General features: G+C 39.7%; 1 protein-coding gene across 18 annotated transcripts in view; it reads right to left on the bottom strand.

Moving 5' to 3' along the window:
* NEXN (nexilin F-actin binding protein) overlaps window positions 1-21,519 on the bottom strand; it is a 355,548-nt gene that overhangs the window by 205,941 nt on the left and 128,088 nt on the right. For all 18 annotated transcript variants that reach the window (XM_086954162.1, XM_086954175.1, XM_086954189.1 and 15 more), the window contains exon 2: window positions 10,080-10,160. In XM_086954162.1, coding sequence (XP_086810288.1) covers window positions 10,080-10,106 — 27 coding nt within the window. In that variant the 5' untranslated portion in view covers window positions 10,107-10,160. The remainder of the gene's footprint in view (window positions 1-10,079; window positions 10,161-21,519) is intronic.

Here is a 21,519-nt window from a genome sequence, read left to right as displayed (position 1 = left end):
TTAGGGTTAGGTGAATGCTTTTATGACAAATGTCCAATAAAGCTTTGAAACTGAGTGAAAAGGTGAAAGCACACCAGACTCACGACAGAGAAAGGGAAAGGAGAATATGAGAGAACTCATTGGAGGGTGGCTCTGACCATTCAGTCAGAATTGTAGAGGTACACAAGGAAAACTTTTCTTTGAGGGGCAGGCATAGCAGGGTCCATTACAAATACTTAAACAGTCAGCATGCTGATAGACAGGGTGGCTGGATGAAGGCCTATTTGCTAAGTCGAACAAATTGCCAATCTGTGCCATAAGAACAACTGAGAGTCATACAGTGCACACCCAGGTTGCTATCAATACGGTTTTTAGACAGTACTATGAATCATTCTTTTCTAGCGCATCTGACCCAGACAGGTCAGCAATAGAAACCTTTCCAGCAAGGTAGCCCTGCCTGTCCTTAATGAGGAACAGAGAAAGTTGATTGTGGATCCCCTCATTATTGCGCAGGAAGTTAGCGCTGCCATAGACATGTCAGCCACGTGTAAATCACCTGGCACAGATGGTTTAACAATACAAATGTTTTTTCCCATGGGCTTGTTGTTTATCGCCTAAATTTCACTTATTTTTTGTTTACCTGAAATCCACTTCTAATGCAGCATTGGTGGTATTATTGAGACACGATCGGGACCCACTTGTTGTACGCTTGTAAAGAACCCTATCACTTCTCAGTTCAGAATACAACATTTTGGGGAAACTGTAGGTAAATAAATTGGCACCCGTGGTTCACCCTTTGGTCCACCCCAATTAGTGCCAATGCATTCCTGGTAGGCAGACACGTACGAACTCGATGCCGTTTTCATATAGAGGGTGTGACACCTAGAGCCCAATCGACGCCTACGGTTGTCTTGTTAAACAAAGAAAAGGAGTTTGTAACTCTGTTGTGCCCTTTCATGCTTACAGTGTTGCGTTGTTTTGTAAAATGTGTGTAATTACTATACGAGAACCAGTTTAAGATTTTAGGAATCGTGCGGCATTTATAGGGGTACATGGCAGATATGGCTGCTCTCTCCATTGATTGTTGCACTGGCGACGAAACCACAGGCGCGTGCATTCAGAGATATTTTATTTATTTATTTGGGAGACTTGTTGAGCGCACAAATACCAGTGGGTGTCTCGGCGCCATGAATCGTGCTAGCAGGGGAGAATTAACTATTGATTAAAGAGCCAAGTTTGTTTGTGCCTCCTGAATGTGAGTAAGGACGTGATTGTCTTACTTTGGGGCGTAAGACTGTTCCAAAGTTTAATGGTGGCAACTAGAAACGATCTGTCGCCCCATGAGGTTTTTTTTGTTCTTGGTACCATCAATAGGTTTGCTGAAGATGAGCAAAAGCATCTTGAGGGAGTGTAGGGACATAATTAAGTTTTAAAAAAACTCTGGTGCAGAGGAGTTTATTGATTTAAAAGCGATGCAAAAAGCTTTGAACTTGGCTCTGTTTCTAACAGGTAGCAAATGTAGTTGTCGAATAATGTTGGAAATTTGTTTAAATTTGGGGTTACATGTGAGCAGTCTAGCTGCTGCGTTTTGCACCAGTTGCAATTTGTTTAGATAAAGCAATTGATTGCGGTTACACCGTGCAGCAAGTACCTCACACTATCTCCTTACAAGCAGACGATGAACTACTGTACCACCTCTAGAGTTAGATCTCCACCTGGTGTTGTTTGGCTTGAATAACCATGGTACCATTTCACTTTCACAATCCCATTTGGGTTTGCTCCTCTATCTTGTGATCCAGGCCAGAAGGGAGATTTGCATCAGATGGAAGGATCCGGTCCCCCCTACTAGAAAAAGTTGGCTAAAGGCTGCTCTACATACGGCAAGTTTAGATCAAGAGGAACCGCCTGTTAACATCTGGTCTCCTCTGCTGACATGGGGGCGTCGCCTGCAAGTGATAAATAGTTAAGATCCTGTATTTGACGGTTTTGTCTAATGATTACCCCAGTCCTCGGGATAAAGAGGAATGCCGTGGTCGGCTGGACAAATGAAGTGAGTCGAGTGGCACCCAGTTAAGTATAAATCGACTTGTCTGCTGGTGAGATGAGGACAACAACAAAAATACTACTGTAGCACCGTCACCCAAGATGAAGTTTGACCAGTGTCCGTTGCTTTTGTCTGATTTGGGGAAAGCAAAGGGATTAAAAGGAAACTGAGGAAAGTCTAGTCTTTTTCCTGTGCACGCAGTAACCTATGTTGATTCCCCCAACACCACTTGAAACCATTATATCCTGGAAACCCGACACCTATACTTATCTGCAGGTTGGGGTTTATCTTGAAAAGCAGCTGGTACAGGCCGTTCCTGCAGTTCATGCCTCAGTGGTTTTTTGGAAGGGTTTCCCATATGGAAAGCAGGGCACAGGTCAAGGGTACATGAGGGTAAATGGTGTCTACCCACTATTTTCACAGGGTGGACACCATTTACCATGCCAAGAGGCCCCACAAAAATATGCTAAATGTGTCCCGGTGAAATTTTCAGATGTTCTGAGCAGCAACGTGTAGGTGGGAAAGGTGCTTATCAGGCTCCAGCTGTGCCCATAACAAAAACCAAAGTTAAGGGGCCATCAGGTCTCTTTTTGTTGGAGTTTCCTGGCTGGGAGCTATTGTGAGCCTCACACCTGGTTGTAATGAAGGGAAAACAGAGGCTCAAGTAGCCTCACATCTAAATGAAATGGAGGGGAAACAGAGGCTCACAGCTTGTTACCACTTTTCTGGTACTTAAGAGAAGCATGCTTTTCACTTTGTTCAATCACTGTAAATTAGAGCTAAGGATGCACTGTAAGAATTTCAGATGTGTTGGTCTGGCACAGTGCTTACACAAATAACTATTTAAATACCAATATTTTGTGGTATTTCTTTTATAGAGCTACTCATCCCAATGCAGGGTGTCAGAGTTCTTTACATCACATGTACACATTATAAATTGACAATAAATAATATGTGTGTAAATCAATGTAAAGGATGTGTTACATAAGGCAGTGAGGATTACATGGTGTAGGAGCCACGTCCTTCATAACTCACTGTGCTATATTAGAAGGAATGCCATTTATGAACTGCAAGTAACAAAACAATCTCTGTGTTAAAAGCAGTAACTTACTTATATAAAATAAAATTCTGTCATCTGTGTTTTACATAATGTGCTTTTCATGAGACACAAACCCTCTGTGCTACTTTGATTCAAAACTGGGACTATACAAACCACAGATCTCGCCAGTCACTATGATATCCTCCCGAGCTATATCATTATTATTATTATTATACCCTGAATTTTAGCTGGCACACAAAGATCTCTGCAGCAGGCGCCTTAACCCCATAAGATATTTTTAAATTCAGACTTTGCAACCAATTAAGCAGAGCAGATTTACTGCCAGCTTTCTCTTTGTTGTCAATTTCTTCGTGGCAGAGTTAAAAAAAACATAAACGTATAAGTTGAGGCCCAGATTTTGTGTTTGGTTTGCATCACTTTTTTTGGCACAACTCAAATTCAAATTTAAATATTGTAACACGCTCAAATGTACTCATGATAGACATGCTAAACTTTTGCATGGTCTTAAGATGTAAGTCACTTCCTGTGAGGTCATGGGTTGTGATGCCACTTCCTGTGATGCCACGTGCTTTGTCATGCACTGGGATGGCACTCACAGCGATCTCACTTGCATACTGCCTACCTTGGTTAGTCCCACCACTTCTGTTTTTTAGCACTAGTGCCCTGATGGAAAGAATCAGTTGTCCGAATGTTGATATTGCCATGACTTTTTATTTTTTCAGGCACTCCCAGTATTGTTGAAAGGTTTTTCTTTAAAGATCTAGACAGACTCTTATCCTATTTAGTATGGACAAGCAAACAAAATGCTCTGCCGATGCATAAAGGGGGTGGGCTTGCCATGCCTGTAATCATACTGTCTGGCAGTTAAATTGGTCTAGCTGACCAAGTGGATGGGAACTCCAGATGAAGAGGACACTATAGAGGTCACTGGATTTCTGGATGGAGCAGCTCTGGTGAATATAATACCCAACAGTACAATGGATGCAAACAAGTTTCTGGCTCAAATATGTGTACACAATGAGGACGCGCACTTCATATGCTTCAGGCATACTGCTGTGGACCCTACTTATCTTCATACTAAGTATTAAACATAATGATTGAAGAGTCTAGTCAGAGGCTGGTATCCATATGGTAGAATGTTTGTTTGCAAAAAGAACATATACCCCATTTGACGAGCTTAGGGGCCAATTTCAGATCGGGTAGGGTAGTTTATGGCACACACCGAACTGTTCAAGATGGCAAACGCAATGTGGCAGGAACCACTACGCTTAGAAACATTATCTAAGATAATGACTCTCGGCACTGCAACACATTCTGTCTCAATCATGTGCAGAACACTATACACAGTTTTTCAGGTTGAGAGATCGGGACCCAGGTATGTGTGGGAGGAATATATGTGAGTGCCACTCTCTGACGACACATGGCAGAAAATGCTAGAACATGTCAAGTTGGTTGCTAGAAAGATGCATTTGAAATTCATGCAATATTGTCATGCAGATGCAGATTTCTATCACATGGTTTGAGAATGTTGTTGGGAAGATAAAGGGGTCATTATTAAAGACGTCACTGGGCTCACAATTTCCTTGGACCTCAAGCATTACCTGTTAAGTTAAATCAGTAGAACTGGATAGCAGACCTGACATTTTCTTCGTCATGGAGACATGGTTAAATCTTGACTCCACCCCTGACATACTGGCTGCTCTTCCCCAGGACTATTATATCCTCCATGTAAACTGGCAACCAGGGAAATTGGGTGGCAGAGTAGCTGCTATCATCCACAAAGATCATAAATTCACATCCATGTCCTCCTTAAGCCTTCCCGCAGTAGATAACAAGATCATCAAGCTTGACTCTACTGCGGGGCAACTCATTTTTGTCCTGATATACAGGCCTCCGCAGCACATGCCATTATTCCCCCTCTCATTGAGCGAACAATTGGCCAATCTCACTACGGATTATGCCAAAATACTGTTAATAGGTAACCTAAACAACTGGTGCAATGACGAACTTGGCGGACCTCATGCTACTGAACTGATTGAACTACTATCTAACCTCAACTTCACTTACCACATCTCCTCAGCTACACATATAAAAGGTCACACATTGGACCAGGTGTGGACCACTAACCTCATGGTTTCCACACCCACAATCTTACCTTGCATCTGGTCAGACCATCATCTAATAAAATTTACGGTATCAATAACCAGATGCAGTAAGACCCTCAAAAATGCTGGCCGTGCCCTCCATCAACTTATGTTTGTGGGAAACCACTATCAGTATGACCGTGAATGTCATAATGCACGCACATGTCGATTCAAGTTAAAACCTTTTTCTGCATGTTGACTCACTGCGGGCCGGCATTTTGGAGTGAAAATGGATGCAGAGTGTTATTGTTTGAATACCTGAAATATTATAAAGATATTTTCTGATTTTCCACAAATAATCACAGTTAAGCAACAGATGTGCTGCTTTATATAGGGAAACAGTGTGAGACACACCTTCCCTGAAAGCGTGGGAGCTGGTACGTGGGCCCGTGGCTCCCATGTGGTAAATATAGTGCTAAAATGTGTACCCCTGGATATACAATGCCTGGGGGTCTGGTTCACATTTATGCCAGTAACTGTTATGGGACAGGTGGCAAACTGTTTTTAGCTAAATGAATCGGTTTTATGTTTGTGTGTTTGTCAGTTATTTTCTGTGTCTAGGGAGGTGATTTATGACCTCAAAGCCCTGACGAATTTGCTGCAAAAAAATTAAGTCAATGAAACATGTTGGCCTACTTAAAATTAGTACATAATATGTAATGGTTTTAACATTGGGCAAGCTCACGATTTTTTATTAAAGGGTTACAATTGTGTGTGTGAGTCTTAGCTCTTTTTTAATTTGGCCTGAGACAGTTGTGTCTCTTGCAATTCATGGTGGTCTGGTTTTCTTCTTGCTCTTTTTTCCAGTGATTTTTTCACTAAGTACATCTCCACACATTTATTTTTCTGGACACTACACACTTTTCTCTGAGAATGTCCAGATGATGATGATGATTACATGGGCAAGCTGGTGAGAACCTGCCAGTAGTTCCTCTGATGGTGCACACTTGAGGCACTTTCTCTTTTCTCTACACATTTTTCTGGGTGGGACACATATACTAATGTTCAGTGGTTATGTGATTATGAATGGTCTGACAAACACTGATTCCTGTTAAATTAGCCTAGTATCTTGGGCATAGAGGACCGGATTAAACTGTATAATCCTTGAAACAGTTGTTGGGTTGAGGTGAACACCCCCTGACCCCGGTCTTACTATAAAAAGAGAAATTAGTGCCCTGTTAGCCAGATTTTTGTTGTTTGAATAGTTGATGGGTGGAGGGCTATCTGGCTTGAAATCGTCCCTCTATAGCTCCTTGCTGTTTAAGATTTAAAAACTACATGTCAAACCTTAAACTCCCCTATTAGTACATTTAAGTCACCCCTAAGGTGGGTCCTAGGTAGCCCTAGAGGCACGGTGCTATGTATGTAAAAGGTAGGACATGCACCTTTATGTTTCGGATGTCCTGGCAGTGATAAACAGCCTATTTCATTTTCTCTTACTGTGAGGCTTACCCCTCTTATAGGGTAGCAGTGGGAATGAGCATCAACGACTCTGCTCCAACCCAGCATGACTGAAATACAGAGTGCATCGCTGTGGTAACGCTACCAGCGTCTGTTATGTTCAACGGTGCAGCACTGAGATAAGTCTTTGATGCGCAGACCGCCGGGTTTCCTGAACCCTGGCAGTCAGCATGTCAGCACAGTGCGCCCCCACGAAGAGCTCCGACTATGTGCCGACAGCAACAAATGCAGCTCTAGAAAAGTACTGGGATTCTGCCCTCAAGCGAGAGGTCCATGCACCTGGCTGCACAGTTGCAGGCCACATGCTTTTCTGCACCTGGTGGCTCCATTGGGCATTGCAGACTTATCGATGAGTGGCGCTTGGGCACAACAGGTGCCCTTGTGCACTAAGCGAAACCCGGTGGGGATTGAGAACACTTTGAAAACCGCATTTGCACTTCCGTAAGGAATGTAAAAAGAGCACCTGCATATTTTTGCGCTGTGATTCCCCTGTGCATTGAGTGTAATAACTTGAAAAGTATTCATTGGATTTTTACTAGTTTGGTCTCATTTTGTTGATAATAAAAAACCCATTTTTATAAACCTGTGTGGAGTCTTTTTGTGGTACATTGTTACTACAATGTCAGTCACACCCATGTTAAGCCATCCACATTATGATCTACATTGAAGTCAAATTATGGATTAATGAACTAATGTTTTCTGCTTTCAGCCATCGTTAACTAATGAATTGTAGATTTAATATGTTCTTTTGAACTCTATGCATATAAAAATAGTTCATCAAATATATCAATTGCATTAATTCATAAATTTATTATTGTCCAGGACACTTTTCATGTAAAGATAGAATCTATTCTTGTGACTTCTTTTAAAAGATTATATTTCGACATTTTTTAAATTGCATATAAAATAATACACAAAAATTATCTTTTGTTAAAAAAAGAACATACGTTTTCTTGGTTATTAGATACATTGTCATTATATTGTCTATTACATGTTAGTCAGAACACTGTATGCCCTCAAATTCATATGAATTGTTTCTTACTCAAGTTTGTTTTCAAATATTTAGATATCTTTTTGTGGTGTATTCATTGTGCTACTGTGTGTTTGTGGTGCACAAATTCTTTACACATTACCTCTTTAGATAAGCCTGCTTTCTCTATGCCAAGCAACCAAAGGCTAAGCACATGTTATCTCAATTATGTATCTAGCTAGCCTTGACTAGATTGGCGAGTTCTGCCTGGCTTGGGTGTCTACCTTAGCCAACCAAAAACCCAATTTCTAATAATAACCGCTAAATGAAACATAGCAATAAATTGAAAGACAAGAAGAGCACCAATGTAAGTAGGTGGTTGCAAGATTTCTTCAAGTGGGAGAGAGCATAGTTGTCTACTTTAATGGCCCTCCATCAGAGAACTAGAAAGGGGCCTCCTCGAGATGCCTGCACAGTATTTTGCAGGTTTTAGAGGGTAGATCTGACACACGTCCACCATAAACGTAGGTGGTCATTATGATGGCGGAAGGACTGCCACCACCGGGCCTTATACCGCTGCAGCGTAGATTGGAAAGATATGCCTCGGGAAGAGCCCTGCGTTCTGGAACTGCCAATCTCATCAAGGAGGACAGGTTACGGAAGTCTTGATAAGAGAGCAGTGCCTTCTCAGTGATGGACGGCCAGCTGTGGAACAAACTACCATCTGAACTGAAGGCTTTGACAGATTTTCACAAATTTAAGAGAGCTCTGAAGTTCTGGTTGTTTCCTAGATAATGGATGTATGTATCATTATACTTTCTAATATTTTGCCTTGGTCTCTGTGAATACAATGGCTGCTACAGCGCAAGGATACCAGTTTGGTCAGGTTGCGCTTTATAAATATTTTAAATAAATAGGGAGACTCAGTGGGATCTCCACCATACATAGAGAGAGTGGCCCCCACCTCACGCCAGAAGAATTGCACCGGCCCACAATAACACGCCAGGAAACAGATTTTTAACTTTCGGTTCTTAGTTTGAGGCCAAATCAGGAGGAGACCTTCATGCTTAGAACCTCCAGCTAAGAGTGACTATGTTCATCATAATTTAGTCAGACAAAGGCTTACTTCATCCAAAAGTATATATGGATTAGACATCTCGAGTTTTGGACCATGGCTCCCAATTAGTTGCATTGCACTGAGCAGTAGACGTGACCGAGTGGAACACTTGAGGACAATATGTGCTAGAGTGAGTCTAGATGATCTGACCAAACCAAGCCATATTTGTTAACTCTGGCCATGGTTGAATGACCTGAGGGCCTCTCTAGTGCTGCTCAATAGATCTCCTGCCACTTCCTCTATGACTAGATTGGAATGTTTTGCTTTTTGTGTTGTGGGCTACCGGAAAGTCAAGGGGCGTCGGTACCACCTGATTATCTTTGTCCATCTCAATAAACATTCACATCTACTATCACAGCAAATTCAGTATCCACAATTTAGCACGTTTATGGTTCTCATCTCAGCATATAATTAATTAAAATCGTCTTATGGTCATGCTTTCACATCTAGACTTCATCTTTAATAACACGTTTTTCCTATTTACTGGCATGTTCATAACACATACATTTGTAAATTAACGACTCTCAAATGAAGAAATAACATTTTGGTGTCCTGTAAAAAAAACACGTAACATGATCAAAATGTCCCTATTCATTCAAAAAGAAACTTTAGCAGGGTCGGGCTGGCCCATAGGGCGACCAAGCCGAGTCTGGTGGGCTGGTGTGACAGTTCAGTGTATGGCCCGTTCTCCTTGGCTGTTTGTGGGCCTGTTTATGGTCTACTGGGCCGATTTTAAATTGTGAATTCCTTGACATTAGCACAAATCTTGCATGCAACCTTCCATAACTTGCAAACTAGTTATACGGCTCGTCATTGCATGTTCAAAACTACCCCAGTTTGCAAACATGGACCACTTTTATAGCATTCTAATTCACTAATGGGGCCACTTTTATTTCAATTCCCAGGGTCTATTTTCTGCCCCAGAACAGCCCTGAACGTTAGAATTCCAAGAACACATGGTTGTTCTTTTTAAACATTGTGGCTGAGAACCTATTACATTTCTACATATCTAACTGTATTTCTAACGATCATCTTACTGCTCAGACTGATCGACATGGTACCTTTTTTCAGTATGCCTATTTTTACTTTTCCAGTTCTATTCAATCCAATCGAACTCCGAAATTATAATCATTCAAAATGACATCCATTTGAACAACACCCGACTAAACAATGTAGAAATATTTACACGAGTTACACGATTTGTAGTGCCACAGACTTTTCTGCATTCCCTTTACATTTGATATCCGTTAATCCGCAAGTGAGTTTATAAATGAAACAAGCATGGCTTTGAAAACCTTACATACCTCGGTTTTTTGGGCAACGTCATTCATCTCTGCAGTTTTTCAATCTGCCCTTCTCAGTATGTGTTTTGTTTCAATCGGCACCTAAAATGTAATTTAGAATGTCATGTCATGATTTTGTTTATACATGAGAAATGACAATCATACGCAAATACATAAAATAGGACAGATGTATGAAGAACTTGAAGATGGTAACAGAAGGCTCCTTTTCATATTCAGCTTTATAATAGTGAAGTACTTGCACATTTCACAAAAATAATGCATGTATTAAATAGAGTTTACACCCATTCATTCAAGCATTCATCTCAATCTTAAACTTTATGATCATTTGACCCTAGAAGCAATTACAGCAATTTCTTTTTAAAGGTGCTGTATGTTTGCATTTCATTTCATTTTATAGCATTGATAGTTTAAACTGTGAATGGATAGCAGGGACAGTGAAAGGATCCGTGATTTCACTTTCAGTCAATGGATGATCAGGGACTAATAACTTAGATATTATGGGCTTAGGTTGATGGAGAATTATACCAAACACAATATACACCCTCAATCCCATGCCACAGTTAGAACCTGGAAAATGAATTCTGTGAGAGTGCGTAGTAAACTGCCTATGTTGGTACAGAACAGGTCAAATGTCGCTTGAATTGAAATAATATTGATGGCATGGGAAGCAGGTCTGATTAGCAGAAAAGAAATGAGTATATGGCATGGCTATTTGTATCCCTGCCACAATAATGGATTTGAACCATGCTCCAGGGTAAAATCAAAGGTGGAAGCCATATACGTCCATAGCAGCTATTTAAAACCAGTTTTTCATATCCACAAAAAGCCGCCACTTGCTCAATGCAAACTAGCATGGCAAGGGGGAAGTATATTTACTTCTGATAGGGTTATATATAAGGAAGAGAATGAAATAGGTTGAAATATACAGAGTGTGTTGGAACTGAGGTTAGATATGTCCTCTGGCCTTTCTCCATGGTCCACTAATTACTGTAATGCACATAATCACACATTTAGGGGCCGATTCTGATCTCGGTCGGAAGGGCACCGAATCGGGTTCGGCATTAGCTGATCTGATTCGGAGGGTGAATTTCCGTCCAAGTCGTACACGGGTCCGGACGTCAAAGTATGATGCGAACTAGCATGAAATCTCCATCCAAATCGTTTCTGGGTCCGAACCGCTCCATACGACTCGGTCACAAGCAAACCGTGGTGCACAATGGAGACGTTTCACGACCAAGCTAGTACGATGCTCGATTCGGACAGCCGGATCGAGTCGGAACATTCGGCTCACAATAGCTCCCCGAGTTGGACTTCGGAGGTCCGCGTCGGACCCCCCATCAGCCGCAGCCTTACGACTCGGACACAGTGGGAGATCCATGGGTCTCCCCTACACAGGTATGTACAGTGCGGATGGCACTGATACGTACCCACTGTAGGGGGTGCCCTTGCACGAGACGTACATAATCAGTCAATGCGAGCCCATGTACGCGTCGTACGACCAGCTCCCATTGACTTCTATGGGAGTCCGACCAAACCGAGTCAGACAGCATACGGCTGCATCGTACTCGCTCGGTCAGACTGCAGGAGTCCGGATCGGTCGGAAAACACTCTGGATACGGCTCGGTTCGAGTGCTTTCCGACCCAGATCGGAATCGGCCCCATAGTAGTATCTTTTCAACGAGGATTGTGCCCTAAGCCAGCAATAAAATTTACTTTTATCCATATTTACTGCATGCTTCAGGCGATCTGTTAGCAGGAAAAGGGGGTTTGTGAAATAAAATGCCTCTTATCACTGCTACCTGTTATGAATTTCTGTTGATTCTTTGCAGATTAAATACAAGCAGTGGGATACATTGAGTAATAAAGAGCAAAGTGGATGTTCATATAAACTCAAAAATGTAGTCAAACATATAATTTCCCAAGTAGTAGTATTACTTGTACATATGTATGTGTAACGGGGAGACAGAGAAGGATGTATGTGTTTGCATATGTTTCTTAGTTTCAGAGTGTATGCCGTAGTAGAGTTTGTACAGGTTTCCGTGTATGTTGCTCTTTGAATAATAGTCCTCTGTTCTTGTTTAGTATAAGATGCATTTTTTCATGTTGTAATTGTAACATGTTATGTTAAATGTTATGTTAAAAGAGTTTGTATAGTGCACTTACACCACATGGTTTCATGCCGCTTGTAGAGGGCGTGAACTTAATCATTCATAGGCCTGGGAGAACAGCCAGGTTTTCAATTGTGTCCTAAAATGGGAGTAACATGAGGACGATCTAATGTTGCGAGGGAGTGTGTTTCAAAAGGAAGATGCTAATATGTACTTGCGTACGTGTGGCAGGGAGTCTCTCTGTGCTGTATTTATTGGAATCTTTGTGTGACCAGAAAAGTATGCACACTTCACATGTTTGTGAGTCTTATTTTCACATTATTGGCTGTCCTAACATGAGTTGGTCTCGGTTTGTCTTGAGAAGTAGTGCTGACAATGAGTATTGTGGTTATCTGTGTTTTTGTATGTATCTTTTTCGTTTGACTGTTCCTTCATGTATTGTTTTGTTGAATGGGGGTACAGGGAATCTGTATGCACTTGATTGGATAACGGTGGGCTCAGCATATGTCTATAACCCCAACCCACATCCTCTAACCGAGAAACACATTAATTCACCTTGTCTATGAGTGATTTACCGTTTTTTAAAAGGTGAAATGTTTGTTGAAGCATATGGCTGTGCTTGTACCTGGCAGGCTCAGACAAAGGTCTGCCCCACACACAATGAAACACACATAGGCCACTGTTTTGTAATGATCTGCTCAATTCTGCATGCCAATACAGAGTAAGTTTTTTCTTCACATCATGTGTAAACAAGTCTAGATGACCATAAATCTACTGTGACAATTCATATTGTAGCAGTAGGGGGCGACTACAAAATTACCCAATCTCACAATGGTAGCTTACCATTACCAAGCTTTACGTGACTGGTCACTTACAGGTTTTACACACAGCACAATTTCTTCTCAGACTATATTCTAAATATTTTTTTAAATAAATATCTATATACAACTGGTGGTGCTAGTTGTCTTAGAAGAATTCTAGATAGCCTGAACAACTTTTTGGGCAGGAGCCATAAATATCAATCCCAAGATAGCTGTTGCTATGGATCTACACACCTAAATACTCCCTTCAAGACCTCATAACCCTAAAACAAAGAAAGGTACCATGCAAGGGCATGACATACTCATCAGAAACACTTTATTCTGTACTGGATTTTCTGGTATCTCATAGGCTTCATATATGACGTACAATAACATATCTTTCACATCTTAATTATTGCACTTTCCATAAAGTTTGTGAGACTGGAATTAGAATACTAAATCTTACACACACTAATTGTTGCACTTTCCCAACTATTGCTAGCCTGAACTTTGAACAGTAAATTACACCCTCTTCTCCCATTTTCTCACTTTCTGCTTTGTATGTTGGAAAAAGTATAGAATTGTGACATTTACCCTCTTAATTTTTGCACTTTCCACAATGTTTGTGGGGATGGAGTTAGAATAGTTAATCCTAGATGTCCCAATTTTTTCTATTTCCAACTTTTTGTGGGATTAGAGAAAGAATACTAAGGGGCACATGCATCAAGGTTACAATTTGCGATTACCAAATAGCGATTATTAAGGAATTGCTATTTGGTAATCGCAAATGCCTATACATGTAGGAATCGCAATAAAATGTGCGATTCCTTAACATTGGCTAATAGTGATTCTGAAATTGTGAACCGCTATTAACTAATGTGACTCCATTCATTCCTATGAGCCTACAGGCCCATTGGAATGAATGGTAATGCATTTGCAAATTGTGAATGCTAATCCAAGGGTGCCCAGGGGCCTGAAGTACCCCCCAAAAAAGGTAAGTGTGCACATGTAAATCACACACATGCCAAAAAAAAACATTTTTGGGCATTTTTCAAAGCATGCACAAATTACCATCAACTTGAAGTTGATGGTAATTAGCGTTTCCTAAATGCACAGTTCGCATTTAGGAAAGGCTACATGCATCAGCATTCAGGGAATCGCAAATTGTGATTCCCTAAATGCATTTGCACTTTAGGTCATTCCCAAAAAATTGCGATTACCTCGATTGTGAATGGGAAAATGTAGATGCATCAGAAAAGACCTTTTTCCATTCACGCATGGGCCAATTCTGTGAATCAGCCCATTTGCGACCAGATAAAAGCTTGATGCACATGCTCCTAAATCTTAACACACCAATGTTTGCATTTGTTTTGTATTTAATTATTGTACATTAGTAAAGTAATAATACAATGTAATTATTAAAAAGGTATATTTTTGTTAGATGTAATAAAAATTATAAAATAAGTATTTTATTATTTGTTTGAAAGCGCATTCTTTGAAAATTGTGTAAAATAAAAATATATACATGTAATATTGAAATGCAATTCAATTTTAAGTAAAATAAAAATATACACTTTGGATAATAGGAACAGATGAAAAAAAATTAGGCATAGGATTTATTTTTAATACATTAAAAATAGTGTGACAGAATAAGATACATTTAAATGTAAAAACATTATTTAAAAAGTACTTGTTAAGATCACAATTAACCAGATCTATAGAACATATTTAGCATATGGTCAGTTGGTAGTAAAATATATACATATAAATATTTTGGGATGTGTAAAGTAACTGTCAATATTTGCATTAATATATTGTACCAATAACATATTTTCCAAATTGTTAAAGTTTATATTATGTAGCTTTTTATAACACCTTTTACTAAAATGTAGACATTTTCATGCATTTTTAAAAATGTTCACTTTTTTGTACACATTTTAATAATATTGTACCATTGCCTGCAACGCATTTGTAGTCTCTTTTTCATTCTCTTTTTCATTTATCATTGGCCAGCAGAAAAAGAGTGATGTGGTTACAGTTTCCGTTATGGCAAGAAAAGTTGAAGATATGTTTGAACTAAAGAAGCTGGCAAGATCTGATTTTAATACTTTTAAGTGCAAATTCTTGTTTTTGATATATTGATTAGTGTTTATCACTGGTACATTTTTGCATGTTTGATTTAGTAGTGAAGGACTTCGCTAGAGGTGCTTGTGTGATATATAATGTGTATTATGGATTTTGGAATGGAGAATGACATTATTTGTATACAATATATGTAGAAGACTTAGTCGCCGGTTTACGGTGGTGGTGAGAAGTATGTATTGTTATGTTGCAGGCATGGATGATTTCTTTTGGAGTTGTCCTAACACTATTTATATGTTTTGGATAGCTACTTATTTTACAGCTCTTTTCTTTTCAGTCTTCCTCTATTTCTAGGTGTATCAGGCATTTCTTTTAAAAAGCAAATTGGAGGTTTTGGGGAATTTTGGAGGGTATTGATGGATCTTTTTTACATAAATGTTTGCAGTTTTTGAACTACGCATTTTTTGATTATCTGCTGTAGAGTAAGGTCGACTTGGATTTTCTACTGCATCTGTACTGTAAGTACTTACATTTATTTACTACATTTTGAAGTAATGTTTAATTTTTTAGTAATATAACCTGTTAGTAGTGATGTGTTTCAGTTTGTATGTTCCAGGGCGTTATGTTTATATCTGAATAATAAATGTATTTTGCAATGGTTTATTTACTTATTACAAAATGTGTTTTATTTTTAGGTAATTTCTTAAAAATGTGTAGAACTATGCTAATAAAATGTTGGTATGTTTAATTAGATGTAATAGTCTTGTGTTTTTTTATTTTGTATATATTCTTCCCTATTCATGAGAAAATAGTAAATCTGCAACTTTAGATTTACTCCTATATGCAGATGCATATTTACTGCTCAATAAATCTGCATGAAAAGCTGCACCTGACGCACGATCCTATGAGGATTCCTTAGGAAAGCACATGATTTCCAATTTGGGAATCCATTCCCTCGATATAGAGTTCTTTGTGGTGGAAAGCTCAGAACAGGCGGAAGAGGTCCCCTGTGCAAATGCACATCTTTTTTTCACTCTGTGAGTAAAATGTTTTTCCCCATATAGAAACTCATTCCCCTAAATCCCCACCTAATGTTGGGTGATTTGTTTCCTTCACACCATGAATAAATCTCTGAAAGAGGAGTTACTCCAGCCCATTACTGCAATAATTCTCAGACTATTTACAGGGTGGGAAGGGGTCAGCCCGTAGGTAGGAAATGCCAACAAACTTCAATGTTTGTGGGTGTTTTCAAACTTTCAAGGCAAGTCACACCTTGAAAAACTCACTTCTCACCCCTTCAGTGGCATTTATGGCTGTGGAGACTCCGTACTCGTCCTGGTGAACTCCACTCCGGCAAAAAAAGGTTACACTTACTAGGAATCCCTTTGTGAATTCCTTGCAGGTGTAACAAAAGAAAATTTGCTTGTAAACTTAAGTTTAAGACCAAATTTACCTTAGTGAATAGGGGTTATGTTTTTAAATAGTATTGTAGGGACATTTCTTAACCATAGATGTTTAACACTTGGATTTTTCAAAATTTGATATAGAAATGTTTACGTTTTTGCATTGTAGATGTAGTCCTTTTTTATACTAGATTTTTTAACGATTTGGATTTTTCAACGATTTTTGCCAATACTTTGTCATCAATATTTAGTTAATATGTTTTGCTTTTGTATAAGTGATGGTATGTTTATTTTCTATCATTTCCTCTTCGTTTTGACAATCTTTCTTATCAATATTTTTGTGGTCGATATCATTGTGTTTTACTATGGGTGCATAGAAATTCGATATTTTTGTAATTGATATTTAGCAATTATTTTTTTGTAGTACAATATTTTGGTGGTTGATATTGCCACAAACACCCAAAAAACGAACACACCATGACTGTATGTGCCTACATGGCGGTACACATATGAAATCCCACCTCCTCAGTTCAGCATTGTCATGCTTTGCAGACAGAGTCCACACGTGCCCCATCTAGGCTCAGGGTCATTTCAAGAGAACACCTTTCTCTGGGGGTGTTTACCACTACACGTGGTTCAGTAATGAAGATATGAACAGGGGACAAGTCTTCAACTGCCTGTGAATTTGGTATCACTATGTAGCCCCTTTTATAATAAAAATGAGTGCTCCATCTGGCACAAATAGCATTAGGTTCCACTTGCTCAGGTGTTTCTCTTCATCTAATATGACGTCTGGAGTAAGTAAAACTTGATTTGCTTTTTTCTGCAAATTTCCAGATTTAGTGACACATTTATTGCATCTCAAAATAACATGGAAAACAGACGTAAAACAAAAAGATAAAAGAAAAATAATGAAAAATCTTGGGCACAAACATACTAATGTACATAACACTATAGTCCCAAACGAAAATTAACAGATTATCGTGCTTGTTCTAATCTTTTAATTGTCACCTGCAAATATTGCGTCGCTTGACTACAAATTCAGTTTGATTCATCTTTGTCAGGCTGAGAAACAGGGGGCACATTTACTAAATTTTCACGCAACGCAGGGCAGCAAAAAAAGTGGGTGTGCTGCTTTGCATGAAAGAAAGAGAACAGAAATGCTCCATATTTGCATAGATATGGACCATTTCTGCTCTCTCCTTGTGCTGGCGCACTGTGTGCAGCATATAGCCAACGCAAAAACCCCCTTCACCATAGAGCAAGAATGTCTGCATGACAGGATTGTTTTTGTGCAGTAAGAGCTACCCTTAAAGGGATTTTCCTCTTTCTATGATTGCAGCAGAATGCAGAACGTAGAAAGAGGTAATAGCAAGGCAAACTAAAGATATTTCCTCATGTTTAGTCTCATGTGGGAAGGCGTAGAATTTTGTCACATTCCCAGGTTTACTTGTCTGTGAATGCTTCAAAATACATGAGTGGATGCATGGGAACGCCCATGCTCCACCCATGGAATGCCTCTCAAGTTGATATATAAAGTAACGCAGTGCAAGCAACTGCCTTGCGTTTAATTACTTTACGAAGTCACCCAAAGCCTAGCAAATCAGGACTTGTGTGGCTTTGTAAAAGCTTCTGGAGCCTTTATGTTGTCCTTTGTCGTCTTGCTTGACGAATGGATAAGATAAAGGCTTCGTAAATATGTCCATAGTGTATATACGAAACTCGGTTCAAAATATTTCACAAATTCCTGCCTCATACATTTGATAGTGTTGGGCAGTAGAATTTCCTAATATGCATCGCACACCCTCAATGACCATTATGGCTGGATTTAGTAATCCAAGGGCTCATGCCAAGCACGGAAAGGTGGATTTGAGCTATTGTAAGCTCATGCCCATTCCATATGATCAATCCAGTATTGCTGGGTTCATAGAATATCGCATATTTCAGCAAGTGGGGCTAAGAATTAATTTCCATAAGCCCACTGCTTTCCAGCGCCAAACTCAAAGTTTTAATTTTCTTATTGATCTGTTTTAACTTTTAATTTTGTTAGTGAGTAGAGGGGCACCGTCTTAGTAGGTATATCTAATTGTTGTTTTTTTTTTAGAAATCTTACAATATTACCCCAATATTCCTTATTCATGGCATCTAATTTCTTGCCTTATTAAACTTTTTAACAATGTAGGCAATAGTAATTTAACGCCGTGCTAATAAATGGATGCTTGTTGTCTTACTTGAAAACTGACAGGTATACGCTCTAATTGCAAGAGCAACAAAGAATCTGAAATAGAGTGCCATAACGGAACCAGCAATTTACATATCTGACATTCAATTATATCTCACTTGTTTTCTATCCTGTAAGTATATACTATGACATCATATGTCAAAATTGGCACTATTGTCAAATTGAAAGCCTTTAGAATGGTCTGTAGCGAGAGTTCCCCTACGCCTTATCAGATATTTGTAACACTGAGATAATGTTATGGTTGGTGCCATTATCATTCCTAAGTAGTTACATATTCATGCTTTTATATATTGGTTCCATTTTCATACTAGTTATATTTAACATTGTACTCAAAACAAGAACCTTTGTGTTCATCACACACATTCTCCAATAAATTATAAATACATAATATAGTGACTGATACAGCTGAACACAGACAAGACAAAAGTACTGATCTTTGGCAGCAGCAGCCACACATGGAACGACTCCTGGTGGACATCAGACCTAGAACCTGCACCCACTCCCTCCAACCACACCAGAAACCTCTGAATCATCATTGACAACAAGCTCACCATGAAACCATAGATCAACGCCATCTCCTACACCTGCATCCTCACTCTACACATGCTACATATGATCTTCAAGTGGTACCCCTACACATGAGACGCACCAAGCCACAAGCCCTCATCATCAGCCGGCTGTACTACGGCAATGCCCTCTACGTAGGAATTATCACACTCCTTCTACAGAGACTTCAGACCATACAGAACACTGCAGCCAGACTCATCCTTCCCCAACAAACCCACATCACACCCCACCTCTTGAAACTCCACTGGCTCCGCATACAGAAGAGATACCAATTCAAGCTGCTGGCCTACACACACAAGGCACTACACAACTAAGGACCCGTCTATATCAACCACCGCCTAAGCTTCACCAACCATTGAGAAGACTACACCCCAGCTCCCTTTCACTTTCTCATACTCCCCACTGCTACCAAAGCAGAAGTGGAGGATGCTCCTTCTCCTACATTGTAGTAAAGACCTGTAACAGCCTCCAGACGCACCTCTGAACCCTCCCCTCTTTTCCGGCATTCAGAATGGCACTCAAGACTTGGTTGTTCGAATAAGCCTCCGGGGCCTGCAAGCGCCTTGATACCCTATTGGGTGATTCGCCGCGGTTTATAAATCCTGATTGAGTGATTGATCGATCGATAAATCTTTGGATATGTTCTCCTTTTTGATAATCAGAACCTGCTTCAAACAGATACACAGCAGATTTGGTCTATTAAGGTCAAAATCATCAGCATATATGAGGAGTGATAATGCACAGTCTCTAGACTTGCCAAAAAATTATTTTGCTTTTTTTATTGAGGCTTGTAAGTCAGTAAGGAAAAGGTTAAAAGGGGTTGGCTCAAGAACAATGTCATTCTAGGCCGGTGGTTGCTTTAATTTACTTAAGCTTTCACTAACCCTTCCATAACATACCCATACCTAGGTGTTGGTATCCTGCATGCACCCTCAATGAATTTGTCTTACTCCACAGGATTTTCCAAATACCTCAATCAAAAGCTGTGGAGTAGTTTATTTAGCAACTGTAGAGTCTTTTGTTCCCAAAGCCTTCTTTAGTAACATACTGATAAACTTTAGGTTGTCCACACTACTTGATTGAAGTTAAGTGCAAACCCTCTCTGGTCAATGGGCAAGACAGTTTCCATATTAACCCATTGTTCAGTGTTCTCTCGGTATGGTACCAGAATATTGTGGTCTATCGCCTGGCAAAAATATCATGGATTTAGTCATTATTTTATTGTTCACCACCTTTCTTGTCCCAGTCTCAGCATTTTGTAATCTGAACGTTTCTCTTTAAGCCAGCGAAACAACCAATCATAGCGATCAGTGAAGATCCAGAGGAGTGGAGCCACTGACAAAGGCTCTTTGTGAGTGGATGCTGGCTTTTCAAAAGAATAGCTAGGCAGCATTGTGTGAGTGTGAAGAGAGTGAGTGCATAGAGTGCATCACCAGCATGTCATCCGACCGGAAGAAAGGGGAAGGCCCCTCTACTGGCACCTAAATCATGAACCTGCGCCATCTTCAATTTTAGATTTCACACTACACACACTGTGTGGGCAGTTGCTAAATGAAGCTCATCAGGTATGGTTTGTGATCAACACAAAAAGTGGGTAGTAGTGTTCCCTGATAGGGAAACGTCCGCACATTCGTAGAACAGTACTGTGATATATACGTGTAATATACACATTTTTTCAATAAAGTCTAGATTAGGGTGCTTAAATTGCCCTCACAACACCAACTACCCAATGGTGTTATTTACACACAAAGTGTGCATCAATAAACAAAACAGGAAAGGGCTTGGACAGCACACCTCTTGTCACTTGCTAGTTATGTAAACATCAATGACATTTATGGGTATATGTAGCCCCATTCAACTTAGGTGTAGAGACATTAGCAACAGCTTTAGTCAAACATAGGGATCCAAAACGTATAGTAATCTTGATATTCTTTATTCCAAAAATCACTTCAATAAAAGCTCCCAGCACACGGCGTGCCGACAAGTGTTTAGTCTTACAAAGACTTTTTCAAGGCAATAAAAATATATATGTCCTAGACATCCGGACGAATTAAGGACCAAATTTGGTCTCCAATGTAGAGATAGACTCACAGGAAGTCGCCCTGAAATCCGAGTCTTAGAATGCTCAATGACGAGCCATCAACTTGAAACACTGTGGTTGATAGGTATCTCTCTGACGATTCAAATTGAAGGTATAAGATCCTGTAGTAGTATCAATGGTAACGAAAATCACCAAAA

Source organism: Lissotriton vulgaris, chromosome 1_1 (genome assembly GCF_964263255.1).
Source record: "Lissotriton vulgaris chromosome 1_1, aLisVul1.2, whole genome shotgun sequence".
Taxonomy (NCBI): domain Eukaryota; kingdom Metazoa; phylum Chordata; class Amphibia; order Caudata; family Salamandridae; genus Lissotriton; species Lissotriton vulgaris.
Note: the sequence above shows the minus strand (reverse complement) of the source record. Positions and strands in the feature narration are given on the sequence as shown.